At 40.8% G+C, this 24,523-nt stretch overlaps 1 protein-coding gene across 1 annotated transcript in view; it reads right to left on the bottom strand.

Annotated features, from left to right (window-relative positions):
* The window catches only part of Taf4b (TATA-box binding protein associated factor 4b), a gene marked incomplete at its 5' end in the record, with an annotated part of 144,285 nt that overhangs the window by 33,840 nt on the left and 85,922 nt on the right, over positions 1–24,523 (bottom strand). Inside the window, 3 exons of the mRNA XM_023713331.1 lie at positions 3,034–3,138; positions 14,365–14,421; positions 20,527–20,652. Of these exons, the coding sequence (XP_023569099.1) occupies positions 3,034–3,138; positions 14,365–14,421; positions 20,527–20,652 (288 nt within the window). The remainder of the gene's footprint in view (positions 1–3,033; positions 3,139–14,364; positions 14,422–20,526; positions 20,653–24,523) is intronic.

Below are 24,523 nucleotides of genomic sequence, written 5' to 3'. Positions count from 1 at the left end.
AGACTGGCCGTGGTGGCACATGCCTACACTCCCAGTGCTGGGGAGGCTGAGAACAGGAGGATCACCACAAGTCAGAGCTGCACAGTGAGACCCTGTACCAAATACATTAAAAAAAAAAAAAAAAAAAAAAGAATTACAGTTACACAGGGAAGCACTTTAATCTTCTAGAGAAGGAAGATATACATATGCATGTTTAAACCTCATTTTGGCTAACGAACATTATTTTAGGTGAAATGCAGCAGGTACACTAACATTATAATACAACATGTGACAGTTTGGTGTTGAAAACCACTAAATGTTTACAGAAAGTTTCTGAAGCCAGGTAAATAATTACATGTTCTTGGGAGACTTTATCTATTTATGTTAATAAAATTTAAAGTAAGATGGATTGGTGACACTACATAGTTCATACAGATGCTCATCTTCCCTGTAAGTCTATTAGAACCTGAAAGCACGGTAAGTTCAAAATGCACTTAATAAACCCCAACTCTAGAGGAGCAACCGAGAGCTATTTTCCTTTGTAATTAGGGGCAGATTACAAGCAGGGGCCCCTTGTTGCTGTTGGCCAGCATCGCAAGAAAAGTCACACTGCACAGCACTCGCCCAGGAGTGCTCACACCATTGAGGTTCTCACGCCATTGTGAGGTCTAGAAATTGTTAGCTCCAACCAATGCAAGCTGGGGACTATACGAACTTTCACAGCTACAAAAATTGATTTTATGTACAATGATGTGATTTTTAACATTTTTACTAGAAACCTATTATATCTGACAAAAATAAGCATTGTTATTTACAATGGATCAGTAACAGGTCATACATAACTATTGGAAAATATCGCTAAAAGGGAAAAAAGACAGGTCCTTTCCAGTCAAAGGATATTTAAGATATTTTAATATCCTAAAATTCCAAAGAACTACAAACATATTACCTCCCTGCATAATATCCATACACAAAACATTTATCCAAATATCACAATTTTTTTGTGGGGGGGCTCAGCCTGTCCTGAGGGCATGGCTGGCACGGCATATGGTGCCAGGGATCGAACCGCGGTCCCCTGCACCTGCCTAAGCTGGCCTAAGCAGGTGCTTTAGACTGCTGAGCTATCTTGCTGCTCCTTACAAATTTTAGAGTAGCTTCTATTTCACTGTATTAGTCACATGTGCAATTACATAAATTTAAAGACTAATTTCATATACTTCAAATCACAGCAGCAAATAAAAACCATACTTACAGCATTCTCCCCAAGTAAACGTCAACCACCCACTCTCCAGCCACAGGCTCACAGTACCAAGAGTGACCTTTGGCTCTCTGGCTCACAGTGGTGAGTGACCCTTGCTGCTCTCTGCCAGCAGTACATGCAGCCTGCTTCACCAAGAGCCTGTGAACAGCCAGGCTGAGCTTCCAAAGGCCAGGTTAGTACACAACTTGTAAGCCTGAGACACTTAAGGAAAGCAAGATTGCCTATTTTTTAAAATCATGACACATACACAAAAAAACAACTAAAGAACAAAGACCTGGGGCCAGGGAGATGGCTCAGTAGAATAAGCGCTTCCCTGGCAAGAGCAAGGGCCTGAGTTCAATCTCTGGTCCCGGAAAAAAAAAAAAAAAAAAAAAAAAAAGAACAAAGACCTACAACCAATTTCCAATTTGCAGTCAATAAAAATAGTAAACTCTGACTGCAAAAGTCACAAGATTTAACTTTCTAAATTTTACTTTTCTTTGAAAAAAATGATCATCATTCTATTTAATCTTTCAAATAGAAACCTTTAATAATAATAATAATAATAATAATAACAACACATTAAACAGTTACTCTCTGAAGAACCACATTGCATTCATCCATTTTTCTCTCAAGAATTAATTAATTATAAGCTTATTCTAACAAATTTAAATCAAACAGGTAAGACTTCAAGTCACCATCTATAAAATGAGAAGCAAACAAAAAAGAGGTCTGTTTCCAGAATATAAAACATTAAAAAACAAAAATAGCTTCACATGTAATTCCTGAGTTATTTATGGGAGAAAAATAAGTGAACAAACAATTTTCAACAAGCTGACTACTGTAACCCAGGTTTTTAGAGCGATCAATAAATCCACAACATTCTTTAATACTGAATGAGTGAGCAACAGGGTACCTGCCTGTTTCCCACTTTTAAAAGAAAACTGTCTTCATAGTTAAAATACTACAAAATAAAAATCAAAAGAAAAGTCTTCAGCTAATTTTAAAATGAGAATTGCATTAAAATGACATCAGCTGATATGAGAAATGGGCATTTTCAATTCAAGATGTCATTACTTAAAAATCTGACAAATACCTAAGCTTAAAGTTCAGGCAATACAGGAGAAATACACATGCCTTAGTTCTCAAAGCTCATAAAACACCAAGTGACAGACAATTCAATGTACCATGGTCTCGCCCTGATGGTTCAGCTCAAAGTCTAACATTATCTCCAATGATTACTCTGGAGAAGTAACAGCTTTTCTTGGGATTACACAATTAACAATATTTACTGAGCACATACATGCCCAGCTCTATAGGGAATATATCACCATAGGATAATAGTCCTTACTTAAGTTTATAACCTAATAGAAAAAAAATTTTTTTTTAAATAGCAAAAAACAAGCCTCACAAACACATTCTGTGCTCAGAAAAGGAGAAGCTGATGTGCGGCTCTTCAGAGCTCATGGAAGAAAAGTAAAGTGCTAGATTCAGTCTTAGGGGATGATGAAGGTGCACAGAGAAGGATTACATAAAACGGCTAGAACGAATACACAGAAATAAAAAACTATGACTGGAGATGAGGTTAGGATGAAGGATAAAAAAAGCAATACATGGGAATAAGGGATGCATCTTAAGAATAAGAGGATATACATCTTAAAAACCAGAGAAAGATAAAGTCTTATAAAAGTTGGCAAAGCAGAGTTTGGCAGCAACATCACGCAGAGCAGCGCAAGCTACCTCCGCGTCTTCCCTGCTTTTTGGCTTGCTTTCCTGACAGGAAAAGTACGACAAACAACACACACCGTCAGTACCTCACTTCCGGAGTCCAGCGGCCTCTTCTTCCTGGGGCCGATGGCGGCAAGCGCGGTGAGATTAGCATCTCTGTGCTGTATCTGGGCGAGCTCCAGCTGCTGCAGCTAGAAGACAGAAAGCCAACGTTTACACAGTCAGTGTCACTAGGAGAAAAACCCCTGCCTCTGTATCCTTCCCCAGCCAAAGTCATATGACAAAATAAGTATTAGATTCCCTACTGCCAAGCAGAGGTTTTCTGATTTCTTAATCCCACAACTCTTCAGTCCTTAGTCTTTAGCAAAAAATACACAACTTGGGTAAGGGGAACTGCAGGATAGAGAAAACAAAAAAACAAGAAGGCATATAAAGAGTAATTTATTTCTGCCTAGGTTAAGAACAAGTAAGAATTCTAAAGAGTAAGTTGAACAGCAAGTTAGAGAATGGACTGCTCAAACTATAGTCAAACTTTTTATATTAAATTTTTTTCATAAATTTTTCATAAGACAGGGGAGGCCTGGCCCTAGCTCAGTCCTTTAAGTGGCTGCTTCCACAAAGCTGTCAGCCTCAGGTTGCTGGAGTTCGAACCTCACAACTTTCCCGCTGGCCAAAAGTGCCCTGAAGGCATTCGAGGAAGAAAAAAAAAAAACAAAAAACCCTAATTTTTCATAAGACATAGTTCTACCACTTTCTATGAGTAACAAATCACTTCTTTAACTCTCACAATCGCAATGAACTATGCACTTATTTTGTAACACAAAAACTAACTTCTGTGCTATCCCATTTTCTAACAGGGACAAGGAGGCTCTGAGAAGTGAGGCCAGCATCCCACAAGTCCCAGCAGCAGTAAGGGATAAAATAGCTCTGAAGAGCCAAGCGCTCTTCTTACTAAGGCTTTGGCACATTATACTCTCACTAGGGAATAAAAATCATGGATTTAGCTATATTTTTATTCATAGCAAAAACTGAGAGTGATACAAGTAGCTGGCTGTACAGTTTCTGTCACATGTCAGAATGTGCAATTCTATGAAGTATTATTTTTCAGTGTGTGAGCAACAGTATACTGGGTGTGCGTGAAAGAGGAAGGGGAGGGAGGAGAAGGAGAAGCGTGGGGGAGGGGACGGAAGGGGAGAGGAGAGGGAGAAACACTAGCATTTCATCAAGGCAGCTAGGGTCAAGTTAGAGGCTGTTTTTAAAAACAAGGAAAGAAAGTAAACATAAAATCCTACTACAAAGGACCTCAAGCTTTCAAGAGGAAGAATAACAGGCAATTCCATCACAACCTTGTTACTACAGAGGGACACAGGGAAGAAGCTCGGACTATGTTAGGACTGAACTAAAACTCCCAAGAAGTCCTCTGTGGTGGGGGCCTGGTGCTCACAGGCGGGAGCTCTGTACAGCAGGAGGCCTCTAACTGCACCAGTTTGATGGGCTTGGGGTTCATAGCTCTGTGGCCTCGTCCAGAGGTGGGCCAACTGGATGAAGCAGCGCAGAAGGGCGCCCTTGCAGAGTAGACTCTCTTCCCAGTGCCCTTCCTCCCTGACTTGTCTGCTCCCTGCTTCCTGCTTGCTCCTAGCTAAGCGGCTTCCCCTGCTTCCTGCTTGCTCCTAGCTAAGCGGCTTTCCTCCGCCAGGCACTTGTGCAGCAAAGCGACGTCTCTGCACTGCTGGAGCCTGAAAGCAACCTTTCCTCCCTTAAGTTGTTTGTTTCAGTTATTTTGTCAGAGTGATGGAAGGCCGACGAATGCAGGATGGTTGATAGTTATGTACTTAAATACAATCAAACCAGTCCCTGGAAAGTAATCTGGGCAAACATCCTATACACTGGGGAATTATTTTAGAATCACTAAAGAAGTGTACGTACATGCTGCACAAGAGCAGTATAAAAACAGGAAATTTTAGGAAGTAATCAGTCTCAGAAAGTTAGTATGTAAGTAAACCCCACTTTCAGACCACTTCAAATTTTGTAAGTACTAGGACTGACATTGACCACCAATATTTAGTAAAATAAACACCTGCCATCGTCAAATGTGTGTGTCCCCCTAAAATTGCAATACTGAAATTTTCGCCCTCATGGTGATGGCACTAGTGAGGTCTTCGTGGGTGATGAGGGCTAGAGAAAGAACACGCAGAGGGAATCCGTGGAGAGCCCCCTCACTGTGACCTCACGGGAACACACTGGGAAGGCGCCAGGTCTCAGGACTAGGTCCGCAGCAGACGCCAAAGTGGCCCACGCCTCGGTCTTGGACTTGGACTTGGAAGCGTCCAAAGGTCAGAAATAAGGTTCTGCTGATTCTACGCTATTCGCTCGGAGGCATTTGTTACAGCAGCCTGAACACATTTAGGAAACAACTGAAGACAGTGAACTAAAAATCCCTTTCTACTTGCTTCACAAGTTACAGGACAGAAATCCTTCTTTGTATTGTTAATTTTCTTACAAATAAAATGTAGAAAAGTGTTTCCACAAGCTATAAAATCTTTTGTGGTGGCTGGCCTTTTTTTAAACAAGAAAAATTATTTGGTTTGATGCTACAATAATCTAGAACTTCTAGGTGACAAAAACAAATTTTAGTTCATCTACCCTGTAGCACAAAATCAAACAACAAACTATACTTCAAGTGAAATAGTATCTATAAAAATGGTGGCTGAGTGGATGGGGAGATAGCCTGGCATCTAAGCGCCTGCCTGGGAAACGCAAGGACTCGGATTCAATCCCCTGCACCGCGTGCTGTGCCAGCCCCAGAACCCCGGGTGCACTGTGCTGGCCCAGAAATGGCATCGTTGATCACGACTGTAATCCCCGTGCTGAAGACCCTGTACCAAATAAGTAAATAAAAGTAACAATAATAATAAAAAGATTTCTTGCCTAATACCTCAGCACCTGGGAGGCTGGGGCAGCAGGACTACCATGCGTTCAAGCTCAGTTCAAGGCCAGTCTGCACTGCATAGCAAAACCCCATTTCATAACAAGCAGTTTTAAACCTCCTGCCTTTAAGTTCCTTTTTCTATGTAATACTACATTGTCTCCTACTTGACAAACTGAAGTTACACATATATTTTAGAAAATTTTGCAAAAGTCTAATAAAGATGGAAGCTGAACATAGTTTTGGTTGGCTCTGTCCTGGTGACAAACTTCTCAGAAACATCTCCTAACTAGCACAAAACAGAAACTGGGTGCAAGTGGAAGGAGATGGAGTTCTGAGCTCTGACAGACTTAGCGTCAGTGATTTTTAGTTTAGCAGACAATCAGCCAGAGACAGAGGCTTTACAGTGCAGACGGCACAGTTGTCTCTGCGGAAAATACCAAGTTACTTATGATACAGACACAAAGGCATCCTAGGACCAAAGAGCGAAAGTATAAGATGTCACATCAATACACACAAACGTCATCTTTCTAAGCATCACAGAGGTAGAACATACTACATTTAAGTAACGTCGTTAACGTAGCTTTCCCACGAGGGAAATCCTGAGGGTAAATTTAACACTTGCAGATATGCGTATGCTGCAAGTCACAGAACACTCAGGAAAGAAATGAGAGCCAACAGGAACCAATGGAAACATACTCGTGTTCAAGAATTGTAAGATTCAACATAACAAAGGTTTTGATTCTGTCCACATGGAGCTCTAGATGTAACATGATTCCAACACAGATTTTTGGGTAGGTATGGACACAGTGACTCTGAAATGTGTATGGGGGCTTAGAAATATATAGTTCAATGGTAAGGTACTTGCAAAGTATACATGAGACTGAAGGTTTGATTTCTAGCACCAAATAAATTAGTAAATAGTTTACATGGAGGGCAGAGGAACTGGAATAGCTAATTTGAGGCGGGGTGATATGTTCAAAAGCAGAAGAGTCCCATCATGTGATTTTAGGACTTACAGTGCTGCAGTAATCAGGGCAATGTGATGCCTGTAAAGGGAAAGGCATGCAGGAACTGAGGAGCAAATCCAGAAGCAAGACCCGCATAAACATGGCCAGCTGATATTTGCTCATGTTGGAAAATATTTCAGTTGAGAAATAACAAAATTTCTGGTCTTGACCAAGCACCAGAAAGTTCCTCTGAACCATTTGCTCAACTAGATCTCAATGTAAGCTTTAAAAATCTGAACAAGGTGCTGGGGAGATAGCTTGGCAGTCTAAGAACCTGCCTGGCAAGCACAAGGACCTGGATTCGATCCCCAGTACGGCATACCGTGCCAGCCCTGAAACTGAGCATGGTGATGTATGCCTGCAATCCCAGTGCTGGGGAGGCTGAGACAGGAGGATCACTATGAGTCCAAGTTATGTGGCGAGACCCTGTACCAAATGAATAAATACATAAAATATTTTTCAAAAAAATTTTTAAAGAATTGAACTAGACATAGTCTATTATCAATTCCAGGTTGCATGCTTATGCTGACTGAATTTGCCCTCAAGGGCCTACCCGAGGACACACAAGCTGGCCAAAGCACCGCGTTGATTTCGGTAAAGAAGTGAAGACACAGCTGCCGCCTCTGTCCTCTGTGCATGGGCAGAAGCATAACTCCAGTGAGTAACAGTCGGAGTGCCCAGAAGTGTTTCAAATGGGTCAAGTCCCTCCCAGTTGCCAACATTTTTCACCGCCGTGGCTCCTCTGAGCTCGTGCTCACCTCTGCCCAACTCTCTCACTCCCCCATTAAAAATGCCTCTGCAGGGCAGGGCACATAGCTCAGTGGCACAAGCACCTGCCTGGCAAGCGCAAGGTCCTGAGTTCAAGCCCCAGTATAAATAAATACATAAGCCTCTGTACAGATCAGATGAGCCAAGTTCCAATCATGATGAATTCTTTCCCTACGTCTGTTATGATTAAAATCTATCCTATCACTTTAATGTCCACCACAATCTTTGGAAAATGCTTTAGGAGTCACTGCATGTCCAGTGCGAAATATGTCAATCTGCCCCAAGTCTCCTATCTTGCACAAAAGTAACTCAAAACAAAACCATGAACTTCTAGGGAAAAAACTTGGAGACAAATCAGCCATGACTTGAAGTCCTAGACATGGTGTACAAGGCATATCTATGTTCCATGTAAGAAAAATTGAAAACTAGCTCTTTATCAAAATTCAAACATTTTGATTTGTAGAAGACACACTTAAGAAAACAGAAAAAAACAAGTTACTTTTTTCTCTGCCTTGGGCTTGTCTTTCTTCCCTTCTTGCCTTACTGCTCTGGTGAGGATTTTGGTGTGATGCTGGATCACAAGGGTAAAAGCAGCCATCGCATCCCTCTTCCTGATTTCCAGAAGACAACATTCAGTCTTTCACTATTAAGCATGCTAGTAGGCCCCGGCATGGTGCGGTGTGATCCCAGCCACATGGAAGGCTGAGGCAGGAGGACTGTCACCACACTGAAAGGTAGCCTGGGCAACTTTCTGTCTCAAAATTAAAAAAATTTTTTTTTAAAAAAAAGGGAGATAGTTCAGTGATAGAGAGCAAGCACAGTATTCCCGAGGCTCGGGGTTCCATTCCCAGTACTGCAGGGTGGGGATAATATTACAGCAGAGTTTTTAAATCTGCCTTTATGTGACTGAGGATATCCTTTATCTAACTCTTTTATTCCTAGATTGAGTTTTTTATAATCATGAATAGATTCTGAATTTTAATAAAGCATTTCTACTTTGACAGATGCAATCATGTGGTTTTTCTTAGGCTACTCATGTGGTACTTTATACTGACTAATTTTTCAAAGATTAAACCAACTTTGTATTTTTGGAGTAAGCTCTACATGGCTATGGTGCATTATTCTTGTTCTTATTAAGTACTTTTAGATTTCATTTGCTGTTATTTTAGTGAAGTGATCTTAATAAGACTTTGGTCTATAGTTTTCTTGTTTTGTACTAACTTTCCTGTTTTGGTTATGAGGGTTATGCTAACCCCATAAAGCGGTAATTTTCATGCACACTAAAGTTTAAGGGTCACTGCTCCAAGCCATCAGAGTCTAATCCCTGTGTCCCTGAGGGGTCACACACAAGCTCCTCATTCCTGCCACTTAAGTGCCCTCTCCGTGCTACCCTAACCTGACTGCTGCCCCCCACCCCAGCTTCCAGGAGTCTTCCATCAGCACTGTTTAAATGCTATCATTTGTTGGCCTACGTTTCCACATTTCACTGATTTTAGATCTTCAAATTTCACTTGAAAAAATGTACTTTGTCCTTTTTATTCCCCAATAATATATTTCCTAATCAATAGTGAATCTTAAAATTCAGTTTTTGTACCCTATAATTTCTTTAAATAAAACCCTAAATGTTTCAAGATATATGATTTCTACTCCGATATATATATACAAAATTTTTTAATATTTTATTCATTTTAATGAGAAAAAAGATAAATAAAACAGTTTTAAAACACGTTAGTAGGAGAAGTACAATAATTTATACATTGCATTTCATTGTCTTTATAGTAGTTACTCAGAGGACAAGATGTAGACATGATATTTTGTCTAATACTATTAGCACAAACTTTTCTTCTCACTGAACTAAGAGCAAGTAGTTGCATATCTCTCCTATTTTGTATATACACTTTTTTTTCCACAACAAAACAGTCCTTTATTTATATCCCCTATTTTGTTTTGTCAGAGATGGGTGTTCCACTGCTGTTAGAGAAGCTGTATTTGGAGACGTCTTTAAAGGACCTTTTCATATTGGAAGCCAGTTCAAAAACTGTAGGTAACTGAATCCAGCAAAATAACCCAAGATAGTCCAACAGTCCATAATAGTAGTGAGTTACCAGCACAACTGGCAATTGTCCAAAGTTGCTGACTTGAGCCTTTTACAGCTAAGCATATTAATATAGCTTTACTTTTTATATCTCATGGCTACATCTGCTGGATGGTGAAGACCAAGTTAAAGCAAGACCTGTATAACTAAAAATGTAACTTTTGCTATCTGACAACATCAGTCAAATCCCATCAGGACTTACCCTGGAACCACATACAGCACCTTGTGCATCTTTTGTCAGTGTCAGCCATGTGGAAAAGTCATGGCCACTGCTTGACCAGTTTGCTCTCTGTGATCGCCTGAGAGAACTTTTTCTCTCTAGGTGACTCTCCTTAGGCACAGTATACATCATCGATCACTAAGCTTAACTGCCTGTGTTATAGGATAATACTATCATTAAGCTTCTCTTCTGGATGTTTAACAACTAAAGTTTGCAGACCAAAGATTAGACAGACAGATGGGCTAAAAAAAATAGCCAATATTTTGGCCCTAGCCCTTCAAGGTCAGTGAGGACTCAGGACATAAGAGAACCTCTGCTGTGACATCCTGTAACTCAGTGGTGTCCTAAATTTTCTGCTATATATTTTAATCACTTGACACTTAAATTCTTTCCCATAGTTCCTAATAGGCCACTCTGCAAAGTCTGTGCAGAGGATGTCTTCTACTCCCTTTCCTCCCCTCTATTATCTGGTAAACAATGACAGAATGTCAAGAATTTTTAAAGACACTAACTGAATTCCTTGCCTTGCTCTGCACAGACACATGAGCTCACGCTCCCCAAAGCAGGAAGAAGGAATGCACAAGGAAGCAAGAGTCACAGAATACATAACGAATGTGTGAGAAGGCAGGGTGCTGGAGGAGCCAGGCCAGGCGGCTCGCCCCGCAGAGTTCTGGGTGACATGGGGAGAAACGCCAGCACTGGGGCTGGACATCCACCTGGACACACAATGCCGGCAAGTCTGCAGCTGCAGTAGTAAACACGAGCTGTCTGCTTGTTTGAAAGAAGAAGTTGGCAGTTCGTGGTCCACCTAAAACCTTTCACAAATTGACGGTAAAGTTAAACAATGTCAGCTCTTATATATTAGTGAAGTACACAAAACAATGCAGGTTTAAAAAATGTTAGCATTCAAAATTTGATTACAGGCCAGAATATCCTTATTTTTTGCAGGCAAACATATTAAAAGGGGCAGCCAAATAGCTCAGCAGATTAAAGCACCTGCTTAGGCAGACTCAGCAGCTAGGGTTTGATCCCCAGCGTGCCGTGCTGGCCCCGCTCCTGGTGCATGCTGAGAGGGCCATTGAGATTGGGCGTGGTGGCGCCCGCCTGTAATCCCAGCTCTTGGGAGGCTGAACAGAGGTGGATCACTATGAGTCCAATCTGTGTAGTGAGACCCTGTAGACCCTGTCCTAAAATAAAAAGATTAAAAAAAAAAGAAAAGAAAAAAAAGAGGGCTGGCCAGATAGCTCAGTGGACTAAAACGCCTGCTTAGGCAGAACGCAGCAGCTGGGGCTGGATCCCATGCCATTCCACCCCCAGGACACACTGAGACAGCAATTGAGACCAGGAGTGATGGTTCAAGCCTGTAATCCCAGCACTTGGGAGGCTGTAAACAGGCAGATTACTGTGAGTCCAATCTACATAGTGAGACCCTGTACACTAAATACATTTTTTAAAAAAGATAGCTCTGTAAGTTTAAAACAGTATGTTTGAGTTACAGGGATATCTACAGACATCACGCCAGATAACAAAAAGGTTTTTAAATAGACAGCATACCAGGCCAATAAAAGCAGTACGCAGCAGCAACCACTTCAATGGATTCAGACTACACTGGAGGCAACCCCAAGGGTAACTGATTTATTTTTAAGTGCAAAATGGGAGTGCAAAGTTAGGAGAAATTAACAGGAATAATGGAAAGAGCTTATTAGACACCCCCATGAAAACCTGCCCAATTTAACAAAACTTGTCCATATACTTGGAATGCAACAAAGAAATTAATAGTCTTAAAATTATATTAGAGAACAGACAAGAGTCAAGACAAACCTCCAAGATCAAAATTCTAGTCCTTAATAACTGAAAGCAAACATGGATTATGGAGTAGATTCAAGTTGGATTTAGTATTTAAATAACATCATTGCTGAAACATTTTCCAGCATAAAGCTTAAACAGAATAGTGTTTTGCATTTATAACGTACTACATTAATCTATTTCCTGCAGCCGTCTTGGTAGGCAGACAAGTACCTTGGGAAGGAAAAGCAGAGCAGTTCTAAATCAAGCAATTTTAAGGGCTCTGTGTTGACTTGTACAATTGAACAAAGACAGCCTCCCAGGTAGTCAAATACCAAAGAATCACAAACCAAGCTATTATAGTTTATACCAACATAATAGCATTGAGTACGTAAGCCTACAAAGTACGATCCACAAGAACAATTCAAGTCTATATTAATGTAGGAATGATAGGTATCAATCCCTAACCAAACAAAACATGGTATTTCTGTGTGTGTGATTCTTCTGAATGGGAATCTCTTCCAACACTGAAGACACTAAGAGCTGTGGGGACACAGTGACAAAATGATAACAGTTAACTTTCAAATATTTGCAGCTCATACAAAATGGCTCTATTTTTAGACCAGAGCCAGTATGTTTGATTCCTTTTTTGATCAAAGAAGATTTACAGTAGGAAGCAACTAAAAAACTTTCAAAATACTTGGAAAGAAGCTATGTGGAGTTATTTTAATCTTGCTTTAAAAAAATTACATGGAGGTACAATGGAGAGAAAATACAGGTTTGCTACCACCTGCACTCTGTAAGCGGCATCTTTTTTTCTTGTCTCAATGTTCTTTGAAAAATGCTGTCCCTCAGGAAATAGCTAAACACAATGCTAAAAAAAAGAAAGAAATCAAACAAAACCACCTGATAAAAAGCTGAAGGAAAAATTAATCATAAGAAAATTTATGAAAGAGGAATAGACAAGGTAAGCTCGATGTTTAAGGGTAAATGGGGGAATTTTCTATAAATAATTTTCCAAAACAGTTACACATTAGAAGGGAGAAAAGCCTGTGACCAGCCCTTAATTAATGACAAGAAGGATATCCAGGATTCAGAGCTAGGACAGGTCGTTTCCTGAGTAACCTGTCATCAAGCCTCATTGGCATAAAAAGCATGATAGGTATGGTTCTCAACGTATTTAGATAAATTTTCCACTAGAAAGGAATTAGTATGAGCAATATTTTGTTGTTCAAAATAAATGATTCTGATTGAAATCCTTTTAAATAGTCTCCCTTTCCCGTGTTCTTTGTCCCGATCCTGACGTCCCTCGACTAAAAGTTCATGTATTTTCTTTCTCCACATTAATGAAAACACAACACACTGATTGCAAGAATCTTACTAGACTTCCATTTGTTTTGCCTCAGCTCCTACATTAATCCAAACAATAAGGGCCTTTAAAGCATTCATAAATAACCTGCTGCTGCTGCTGCTGCTGGCACCTAGGAGCCAAGTGCGGCAATGTTAAGCAACAACAAATTTCATAGTTCAAGAGGCACAGTTAAAGAAAAAAGGTTACTAAGAAAATCACTCTTATTTAGCGCAAAGATTCTTAAAAATTGCATGAAATCAGTCAAGTAACTATAGAAACCAATTTCTTCAGCTCCGTATCACACGTCTCACACCTCAATTGTCTTTATTATCGTCTGCTGTCAGATCCTTAATCAGAAATGTGAACAGGCTTTATGATTTATTCAGGAGAGAAAAGAATCTGTAGGTCAAGTGAAAAATTTCACACACACACACACACACACACACACACACACACACACACACACCCCACATCTTCAACCTTAGGTACTTTCATTTCATTCTGTTCTCAGCTGCTCTGGGGGCAACTCCAGTGAGATCCAATATTAAGGCTCAATTAAAATAAGCTCCAATTAGTGGAGCTTTTTTCTCTGGGGCTAGAAAAGTCAGGAAATGGATATTGGGAAATGTAAAAAGTCAGCTACTGAGAGGAGGCTGCAGACATAAATGAACTTATTTGTTGATTTCTACAGTTGCTATGCAGAGGCCTCTGGGAGTAAAAGCTTAACCAGTCTAAGCTATAAACTAAAACCCCTGCAGCTAAACATGAACTGTGTGAAACAAGGGCTCCATTCCAGAACAGAAAACTGCTGGGCCCAGAAAATTAAAAGCCAGAGGCGTTTTCCATTTAAAACTAAATCCCAGTACCGCCTCCCAGCCAAAGAATTATAAGCAGTATCAGATTTACAAAACGAACAATTACCCTGGAAAAATGTAGCCTATTGTACAGTCCCAGATGCTAAATCTCAAAAGTTTCTTCTTCTTTTTTTTTAATCCCACATTATATTCCTCTAAGTACACTGTTGTAGTTTACAAAAAGCCATTTCTAGACAGACCTAAGCCTCAAAAATAAATTTTAAAAAGAGAGCACATAACTCATTGACCTCTTTTGAAGCACTGCCCTTGCCTTCAGCAGTTCCTGTCCTTCCCCAAGGCTTCGCAAATGGTATGCAACAGCAAAATAAACCCTGACCTAATTGCCAGGAGAGCGATGCCAACCTTCCCGCCAACACAAAGAGGAGCATGGTCACTTGGAAGGCCTACCTCTTTGGCTTTCTGCTTTAATCTCAGCTGTTCTGGATCTTCTTTATTAGAACGACTCTATCAAAGGAAAAGAAAATTTTAATAGAAATGACGAGAATCTAAACACCACAGTCACAGTTAAATATTTAATAAATGACAATTTCTCTTGTGATTGAAAATCCTAGCTCCAGGCTAATGCCTCAATCCAGGCTGGCCGCACACCCGCCCGCCCTCCCTCCTCATCAGCTGGGCCGGCTGCTGCAGTTCTAGCCTGGAGGAAGCTTATACTGAAAATGATGCTAACAATGTCAGTCAGGTCCAGTTGAGGCATGATGCTGTTCTTGCTGGAACACTGGAAACTGAAAAATGGTTGGTACAGAGGAAGAAAAAAGAACTCCTGGCTCAAATGAACGAAAACATAAAAACTGGCTTATCTTCAGGTAAAACCATTTGGGGAAAACATATGGTATTTCAAGGACTATTAAAATCAAGAACTTCACTAACCTTGAACCATATCTCTGTCTTTAAAAGCATAATGCTAAAAACAAATGCTTTCTAGCATTTTCATTAGGATATTTTTTCTTTGGGTCCTTTATAGCACTTGGCCGGATGCTATGCAGAGATAAAGGTTCATGCATGTTTATTCAATGTCACTTTTCATAATACAGTCCCAGTGGAGGGGCGGTATGAGCAGACAGTTAGCTATACATACAGCAGAGATGGACAAAGGGTAAGGAAATTCATTTATGATTCCATAACTGTTTTGTTCACAGGAAAACATGCTTAGTAATTTTTTTCTTTTTATCCTAACAGATTTGTTTAATTCCTGTAAATCAGAATATCTTTTCTATAAAATGCCAACTTGGCTAACTAAGGTAAAGGTAGATAACAAAACAAAAACCAAAGTACTTTCCTATTTACCAAGTTTGCCTGATATTTCTATAGCAGTATCTATGTTAAAGGAAAACACAGGATACTGTCTGTTTTGACTTACTAGGAACCTTCTCATTTCTAACACTTAAATACTGACAAAATTTTATGAAAATTCTACACAAAGCTTGCAACTTTTTTCATTTTCATTCACAACCTACTAAACCAACTTTATTTCAACCCAAACTAGGTCAGACACCATTGTTATCCTACCTACAATATTAGGAGATAATGAATATGTGAACAGATGTGTTTGCATACAAATACACATTGTGGTCTGCAAGCATATTTGTATGAATATGTACAATTTCCTGCCCTAGTATAAAATGGGCACATTTGAATATTATGTCTTTGTCAGGCCTCCGATGTGACTGGTTCTCGGTAGAACAGACTTCATGTGCCATTGTTTTAGGCTTGGGAGAGTCACAGAACAAGTTACTAGCCAAAGCCACTGTTCTCAGAGAATTCTTTTTTCTTTTTGGTACCAGGAATCAAACTCAGGACCCCACACTTGGTAGGTACCACTGAGCTACATCTATGGCCCAGGTAACTTCTATTTTAAGAACAGAAAAATAATAAATTTTATACAAACTAAACACTTTTATGAGATGTAAAGTATTTTAGGTGGGTAAGAACGAAAAACCAAAGGCCATCCAGATAGCTCAGCGGACTACAGCGCCTGCTTAGGCAGAGCACGGTGGCCTCGGTTTGATCCTGGTGCGCCTTCCTAGCCTTGCCTCCGGGGGTGCTGAGACCATGACTGAGACTGGGCGCGGTGGTGCACGCCTGTAATCCCAGCACTTGGGAGGCTGAAAACAGGAGAATCAGTACGAGTCTGATCTACATAACAAGATCCTGCGGACCCTGCACTAAATACATTAAAAAATAAATAAATAAGTAAGAATGAAAAATCAGACATTGCTGGTACAAAGTAATATGAAGAAACTACAACAGAACAAAGTGATGGAAGAGAGACAAGTACTCCTCCAGGTAAGGCTGCAGGAAAGCGTGTTGCGCGGTGGACAGTGACGAGATCTCGGAGCCCATAACAGAAGGCGCAGTACCTGCCCAATGAAGCCTTAAAGCAAGCACACGTGGGCAGAGCAAAGGCCCACAGGCTCAGGGCAGAGGGAAACCTCGAGGGAAAGAAAGCCTGGGGGGAGATCACGTGCTGCCCTGAGGGCCAAGAAAAGGAGCTGGATAGTGAATACCAGTTAGAGCAAGTCACGGACCATTCTCAACACAGAAGTACGTTGCCGCCGCAGGCGCCTCCTTTGAATGGTGGCTCCGGCAGCCATGCAGCAGGGGCACATGAAGCAGGGGCACGGAACACTCCGCACGCACTGAGCTGACTTTCCAAAGCAACTGTGGGAACAAGTGATGGACTGGGAGAAAGGTGACAAGGGCTGGGACCAGCACTGCAGCAAAGGTGAAGACAACAGAGTCAGAACACGCTGCAAGGACAGCCAACCAGATTTACTGAGGGACTACACAGACAGTATGAAATAAACAGGAAATAAAGATGGCAGCGAGGGCCTGGTGTACTTCCAACTTCCTGAGATAGAATAGATATAGGGGAACAGGGATCAGTGATCGGTTTTAGATGCCTCGTAAATCTAATACCCTAAAGTCGGCACACTCAAGAAACAAATCTAGTGCGACAACTGTACAGTGGAATGGCACAGGGTGACACTTCCAAGCTCAGAGAGGGACGAATGTGCCAAAGCAATAAGGTCTTTTAAAATTTGGTATGAAATTTGGATTTTAAGTGCAACAGAAAGCCACTAGAGGCTCTTTATGTTATTAAAACAGTACTCAAACAATGGCATGACGAACAGATTGTAGAAGGGAATACAGATCAGCAGGAAGAGAGAGAAATGCAAGTGAAAGGCGTTCCAGCCTGGAGGAGCGACTCTGACGACGACCAAGAGATGGATACACTTTGGGAATGAAAAGGAAGTGGGCTGAATGAGGAGGAAGCAAAAGAAGTTCCCCACGACTCCCAATGGTTTTGGCTTCAACACGGGCACTGACGATGGCCTCATTCACAGAGTCAGGAAAAGTTACATGAAAGAGAGAAAGAACAGAAGTTCTTTTAGAAACAGTTGAGATCCCGTCAGTCAGTGAAGTACTGTCAAGCATGCAGGATGCTCTGTGAACCCAAAGCTTCAGCGTGTGGACTGAGTCAGAAATGGAATCTTCATTCCGAGCTCAGAAGTCCAGTGAGGGAGGGAGGGAAGGAGGGAAAGCCAAAACACTTAGAGCAAGTATAATATCATAAATAAAATATAAACAAATACCACTATGAATAAGCGAGTACTTAATAGTTTATGAACTGTTACAGCCCAGTAATTAGAGCTAATCACCAATAAACCACCTCATCACAATAGCTCGGTGCTTGCTTACGACATACTCAAAAGAGGAACTTCCCTCTGTCCCGTGTTAAGCACGGGTCAGCACTGGGTGTGAAACTGGGGCACCTGGGAGCGGCATGATGCCAATCGAGGGTATGGTGCCGTCTTCACTGTGGGGACCGGGGCAAAGCACCCCCGGGCCAACGGCCAAGAGCACAGGGTTTTAAGGACTAAGGCCCCCACTGAGGCACGCGCCAGTAGTGGCACCGTGGCCAAAAGCACAGGCAAGAGATGAGCATGGGGACCAGTGTTAGCTGATCAGTCAGCCAGCGTGGCTGGCTGAAAGATCAGGCATAGCAATCACATAAGTGAACTGACTGAGGACCTGAGTTTAATACATCAAGGATAATGGGAGCCAAGTTTCTACCAGGAAAAAAAAAAAAAAAACTTTTATAAACATGAAAAGATTAAGATTAAAAAGACCCCTGAATTACTGGTTTGGAGTTGGAGCTACCCATACAAACTCATGATTGTATAGTGTACACATACAGATACACGTTTGTGTACATCCATCCCATGTACAGTATTTCCTATATGTGGCCACAAGCACAAGCACGGTAAGTGCCCTAATACCGGTTTCTAACTATCACCCTAAACAGAACCAGGGTTGCTCGGTAAATAGCTAGTTCTAGGGCTGAAGCAACGACAGTAAAGGCTGAGCCTGGAATACTGAGCCAGAAAGTACGGACATGCTCAGCAAGGGGTGAACAGGTGACAAAAGAATGAAGAGCTAGCTTGGAACGCCTCCCACCTGGGAGCAATGTGGGCATCAAAATAAGTTATGACAGCAGTAGAATATAACTTGTCTGGTCAAACAGAATGCATGGTCTGCTACTGATATGAACAAGGAGAAAAGAAAGCTCTTTCTAGTAGTAGTAGCTGTTCATAAACAGAGAAGTTGACGGAACTGAAGAGTCAGCATCTGGTAACCATCACAGGAAGGGCTGGCTGAGACAGGCATGACAACACGCTAAGGGGGTGTATAGGAGGAAGCGCTCACTTAGAACGCAGAAAACTAGTAGTCACCTGCGCGACAAGATCAAGGCTGCCCTCTGCTGTGATCGGCTGAGAAGAACATGGCAGCCTTTGTGTGCAGTCCCACCAAGGATGAGTGACTCAGGCCACAGGGATGCACCAGATGAAGCCAGGCTGGGGCATCCTCCGCAGGTGAAGCCAGTGCCCCTGAGAACTGTCAAGGGTGGGAAGGAACAAGAAAGACCAAGACTAAGTGAAGGAATCTGAGAGGAGATGACACTAAATAAAACAGGCCTGAATGAGAAAGGAAAGGTGAACAGAGACACAGTTGAGACAGCACGTGAAATCGGAGTGGGACCCTGCACAGTGGGTGGCAGTATGACTGCTGACTTCTGCCTGGGGGGTTACCAGGAGGGGCCTTGGCATGGAAGCGTTGAGGACGGATGGGACAGCATACCCAAGGCCACTTTCAAAAGGTTCAGGAAAAAGAAATAATTGATACTACAAGCACACTAAAAACTTCTAAATCAAGCAAGAGAAGGAGGGAAGACAGAAGATGTGGAAGCATATGGGTGCGTATATGTGGACGCAATGGTAGAGATGGAGAGCAAGCAGTAAAATATTTCAAATGGGAGAATGTGGGAGCAGGAGCTTCTGGTTAGCTTCTCCTGGGAAAGAGGAGCGAGAACGCACAGTGCTAGTTAACTTTCTGTAAGAATGAAATTACTTCAAAATAAATTAGTTTTCAAAAAAGCTATTGGGGCCGCAGAGATAGCTCGGGGGTCTAACCATCTGCCTGGCAAGTACAAGGATCCAGGTTTGATCCCCAGCTCTCCACAGCATGTTGGCGCCACCCCAGGTACACTGAGGCCACTAAAACTGGGCATGGTGGCACACACCTATAATTCCAGCGCTGGGATTAGTAGGATCAGTATGATTCCGAGACGCATAATGAGACCCTATACCAAATAAATAAAAAAAGCTATTGGTATGTACGTAACAACAAATATTCTAGAAGAGGAAAGCTTCAAAGAACAATAAAATTAGGTGCAAAGTGCTTAAAACAAAAATTGAAGACTTCAGTGCTCTACCTTTCAGACTTCTTAGAAGGGCCTTAAGTCTATGGAGCAGCACAGTGCTGCAAAAAGCAAACTTGTGGAATTAAGCTTTCCTTCCATCTGGCAGTGACAGTCCTGAGAAGCACTTAAATAAAGGAGAAAGAGAAAAGGAAACCACTTGTTCTCCCTTTTAATCTCTAATCCGTTTTTACCCTTTATATATTATAGTCTGTATTGTTCAAATTATACCTGATTTTACCATAAGCTCCCCATCTACTTCCCAATTTTTTTTTTTCTTTTTCTCTCTCTTTTTTTTTTTTTTGGAGACAGGGTCTCCCTGTGTTATTCAGGCTGGCCTTAAATTCACTTATGCTGGTCTCAAACGCATAGCAATCTCCTGCCTCAGCCTCCCAAGGGCTGGGATTAAAGCCACCACGCCAGGCTACTTTCTAGATTTTCCACCCCCAACTTTATTTTGACACATATCAAACAATTCCCTAAATAGACCTTGAAATTTTTATAGGACTTTTTTACCAAGGGAAGGAGGCAGCCAGGGGAGTATGCTGCCAGGCACACAGGAAATGAGAGTGAAGAGACAAAAAGCATGGGTCATTAAATTAAATGAACAAAAAAGCCACTGCACCACACCACACCATCTTCTGTGAGAGATTCTCTTAGTCATTTTACTTTAAGAAATCCTCCAGAGAACCTAAAGGTTTAAGCAACCCAGACAGGTTGACAATGACAAGGCCAACGCTGCCCTCACCACCAGGCCACGCTCACACAAAAACTACACAGGCCCTTACCTTGGCTGCTTTGAGTAACATTTCTCGTTCTTCTAGGTCCTTTCTTTGCTTCTCTAGTTGATCCAGCTTTTCCAGAAATTTGAGCTGCGACTTAGTATCACTAGACAGGATGTAATTTTCACTGGCCTGGAAAGAGAAAGTCTTAAGCTGATCGTGGGTAGCATGTTCTGTGTTAGGTTTTGTTATAAACTAATATCAGTGACAGCAGATTCTAAGGAGTTCAGTTTTTAGGAGGCAATATTTTTTACTTACATTAAACCAATATTTTTACTTACATTAAACAAGCTTGACAGAACAAAAGCCAGGAACTTGACCTACCCTTAGAATTTCACAGATTAAACACCTATGTTTCAAAAACATTTCTACTAAATCTCATTCTGAGGTAGGGAAAAGCAGCAGATTCAAACAAGAAGAATGCAAGAGAGTATATGCCATTTACCTACAATTTAAATCTTTTTAATTGAGTTATTTTCTATTTTGTTAAAACTTAATGTTAGTAATTAATTCTTAAGCCTGTGAAAACAGACAGCATGAAATAATCTTTTCATTGAAAAATACACAAAATGTGAAAATTATTCTCATTAGCATTGTTGGGTTTGTTTAACTGTAACAAATGAATATGATTTCTATCAAAGTACAACAAAAGACAAGGTGGCAAGTACCAAAATCCTGAAATTCAGAGGCATTCCTAAAGGTGTGAATTTAGAAAGAAACTATAGCCAAAGAAATTAAGTATAATTGATGAATAAGTGCCATGCTAGAAGTGTAAGTATATATTTTAAGTGTTCCATAAAAGTTCAGTTTATTCAGTATGCCACGGTGTAAAACAGGGCTTTGCAATGTAAATATGTTCTAATGTTCTTCCCTGTGCCTACCTCGCCCTCCCTGCTAATACATACACTGTACCCAGTGTGTGTGGTTTGCTGGGACAGTAGGTAGGGTAGGGGGCCTGGGAATTTTCTCATGCAACACTCGGGACACAGGCATAAGAGAGGGGCTGGACAGGAGGAAAACTGAATTATTTCATTCAACAGTGAGTGAGGGTCTGGACATCAGGGCACACTACAGCACATACCCGTCCCCTTCTCATCCTTATCCCTGTGCTTTTCGATGATTCAATTAACCCAGAGATTTCATATGCCCAAGATTCTTTTTAAATTAAATTTTTATTGCTGGTATTTAACTAGATCAAAAGAGTATTACATAGGTTAAGGAACAAGGTTGTATTCGTGCTACTTACTTTGCTTCATATTTAATACAAAAAGAATTCCCAAATGTTTTTTTTTTTTAAATTAAATACTACAAGATAGAATATGGAACACATTACAGGCCAACCATAGAGATTAAACATAATAACAGTGGCTTCCTAAATACTCCATCTTTACCAGTGTTGCGCTCAGACACTCAAGATAGTTTACTGACAGGACTTAATTTAAAAGGAATAAGAAACACTAAATCAAAAAGGAGCACAGACTTTCTACACTTCAACCCCAGTACATTCCCATGCTAAGTTTTTCTTTCTCTTCCAATTCAGATACAACTGCCTCTGGCATAGTGCATTTTTTCTTTTCAGTTCCAGATACTCTTAACCAAATGAGTACCTCCTTTAGTCCTATTGAGTCCCTAAATTTTTGTCAAAAACAGCTTAGTGTTCCTTCCTGTCTCAGAAGACCCAATTAACTGAACTCCTCATGCACCAACAGAGGAGGGCTTTGCAATGTTAGGGCCACTACATATTAAGTGGCTTAGCAATGAAAATATAATGACCTAGTCATAATGGTATCAACACTACTGAGCGCATCCCTTCTAAAGGAAACACTGCCATACTTTCCAACTGCAAAACAATGAAACTTCCCCCATGGCCACAGGCATACAGAAGACTGTAATATATCTTCAGTGGGAAAACACCTGGCAGCTAGATCAAAAGCTCTGTTTCACATGTCACTTTCCACTTCTTTACTTAAATCCCAGTTTATGACCTATGATTAGACAATTATACCTAGCCAGGTAAAACATTATCAAAAGCAAATGGATTTTCAGAAGTGGAAAGAGATGGTTGAATTTTGCTTTGAATAATAGTAGCTTGTGTTTTTATGCAATCCATGGGGTAGAATTTTAAAATATTGTATAGATAAAATAAATCCTATCAAGTATACACTGAAACACAAAGTCAGAGCTAAATCTGTATTCCAAAGATTATTACAATTAAAGCCTATAAGATAAGGGTGTTTTTTGAACTAGCTTCACATATAATTAAATGATTACTATTTCTGTTTTAAAAAGGATGATGACAATGCAATCTGCCCTTCTGTGTAAATGCTGATGGTGTTCTTAGCTGTATAAAGCAATGAGTGGGGAAGGGTGGGCAGGGGAAAATGAGAGCAGGCAGCATAGAAGACAGGGCTAAGGAGGTGGCAGCTTGGCACTGAGGTCTTCCAGGTGGCAAACATATTATCCATTTTGTCTAAGGCAACTAAATCCTTGGAACACAAGCTACTGAAATAAAACAGAAGAATTATATCTAAAACTATCCATCATAGATCTTTAAATAGCACCCTCACTAAGCCCTAAGAAAGTCTCCATACTAAATTGTACATGTTATTTGGCCTTTTACTTTGCTTTTTGTTGTTCTTCCTGCTGTTTTTATAGAGCTAAGGACCGAACCCACAGTCTGTGGCAAACCAGCGCAGGCTGCTTCACAGCTCACGGGGTAGCCAAACACCTGCGGACCTGCCACTGCCGTGTAGCTCGAGCGCACGGAAGGAGGCAGCTCTGCAGCCATGACGCGGCAGTGGACAGCTACGCGTGCGCCAGAGAAACCAGCAAGTGAGACTGCAAATGTGAGGCAACAAGCTGTGCAAGAATTACCCGACAGACACAGGTACTCTGCCCACTCGTGCTCTGCTCTGCTCCATGCTGCCTGCTGTCCTTGCTGATACCCTGAACACACATATTCTTTAAACTGGGCACCTCACCCAAAAAGTTCCCTTGCCCACCTCCCTAGCTGGCCGACACAGCTTGCTACACGCTGGGCAAGTACTCAACTACCGCGTACACCCTCAGCCCCATTTCATAGACATCTCCTAGTATAAATGAAGATGTACTCTCATATTTCTGAAAGAACAATGAGATTAAGGCAGGAGTGGGAAAATCCTGATAAGACCAGAACATACTTCTAAGAGTTACAGTAAAAACGATTGATTTCCCACAAAACTGAAGATAAGCTAATATCAATTTACAGTACATTGCTATAGATTTAGGATTTTAATTATAGCCTCCATGGCAACCACTAAGAAAATTAAAAATACACAACAGAAGAAATGAAGTAATATAAAACAAAATCAAATATAAAAGACGGCAGTAATGGGAGAAGCAAGGGCTAAAAAAGTTGTAAAGAATAAAGAAAACAAATAGCAAACTAAGAGAAGTCTTTTCTATCAATAATTACTTTAAATGTAAATGGACTAAACTTGCCAATCAAAAAGCAGGGTATGGCAGAATGAATTAAAAACATGATTCAAATCTTTGATTTGAAGATATGCTATCTTTGAAAGACTCACTTTCAATAAAAACACACAATTTGAAAGTGGAATAAAAAACTCCATGAAAATAATAACCAAAATAAAGCACTGCTGTTTATGCTAACATCAGAAAAGATACATTTTAAGTCAAAGTTTGTTTTTTTTAAAAAAAAAAAAAAAGAAAGAAAGAAAATAGGACAAGCTGAGAGTGGTGACATGGACCCACATTTCTAGCTTCTTGGGAAGACCATTTGAGCCCAGGAATTTGAGGTCAGCCTGTATAACATAGTGAAACCTTGTTTCTTAATTTAGAAAAAAAAAGAAAGAAAGAAAGAAAGAAAGAAAGAAAGAAAGAAAGAAAGAAAGAAAGGAAGAATGTGATACATTGATGATAGAGGCAATCTGGCAAGGACACTGCAACACTTCCTATCTGGAAGCCCCCAGGCCAGTGGGGCTGGGAAGTGGTCACTGAGGGC

Source organism: Octodon degus, unplaced genomic scaffold (genome assembly GCF_000260255.1).
Source record: "Octodon degus isolate 3935 unplaced genomic scaffold, OctDeg1.0 scaffold00003, whole genome shotgun sequence".
In the NCBI taxonomy this organism is placed as follows: domain Eukaryota; kingdom Metazoa; phylum Chordata; class Mammalia; order Rodentia; family Octodontidae; genus Octodon; species Octodon degus.
This window is presented reverse-complemented; position numbering and strand designations above follow the sequence as displayed.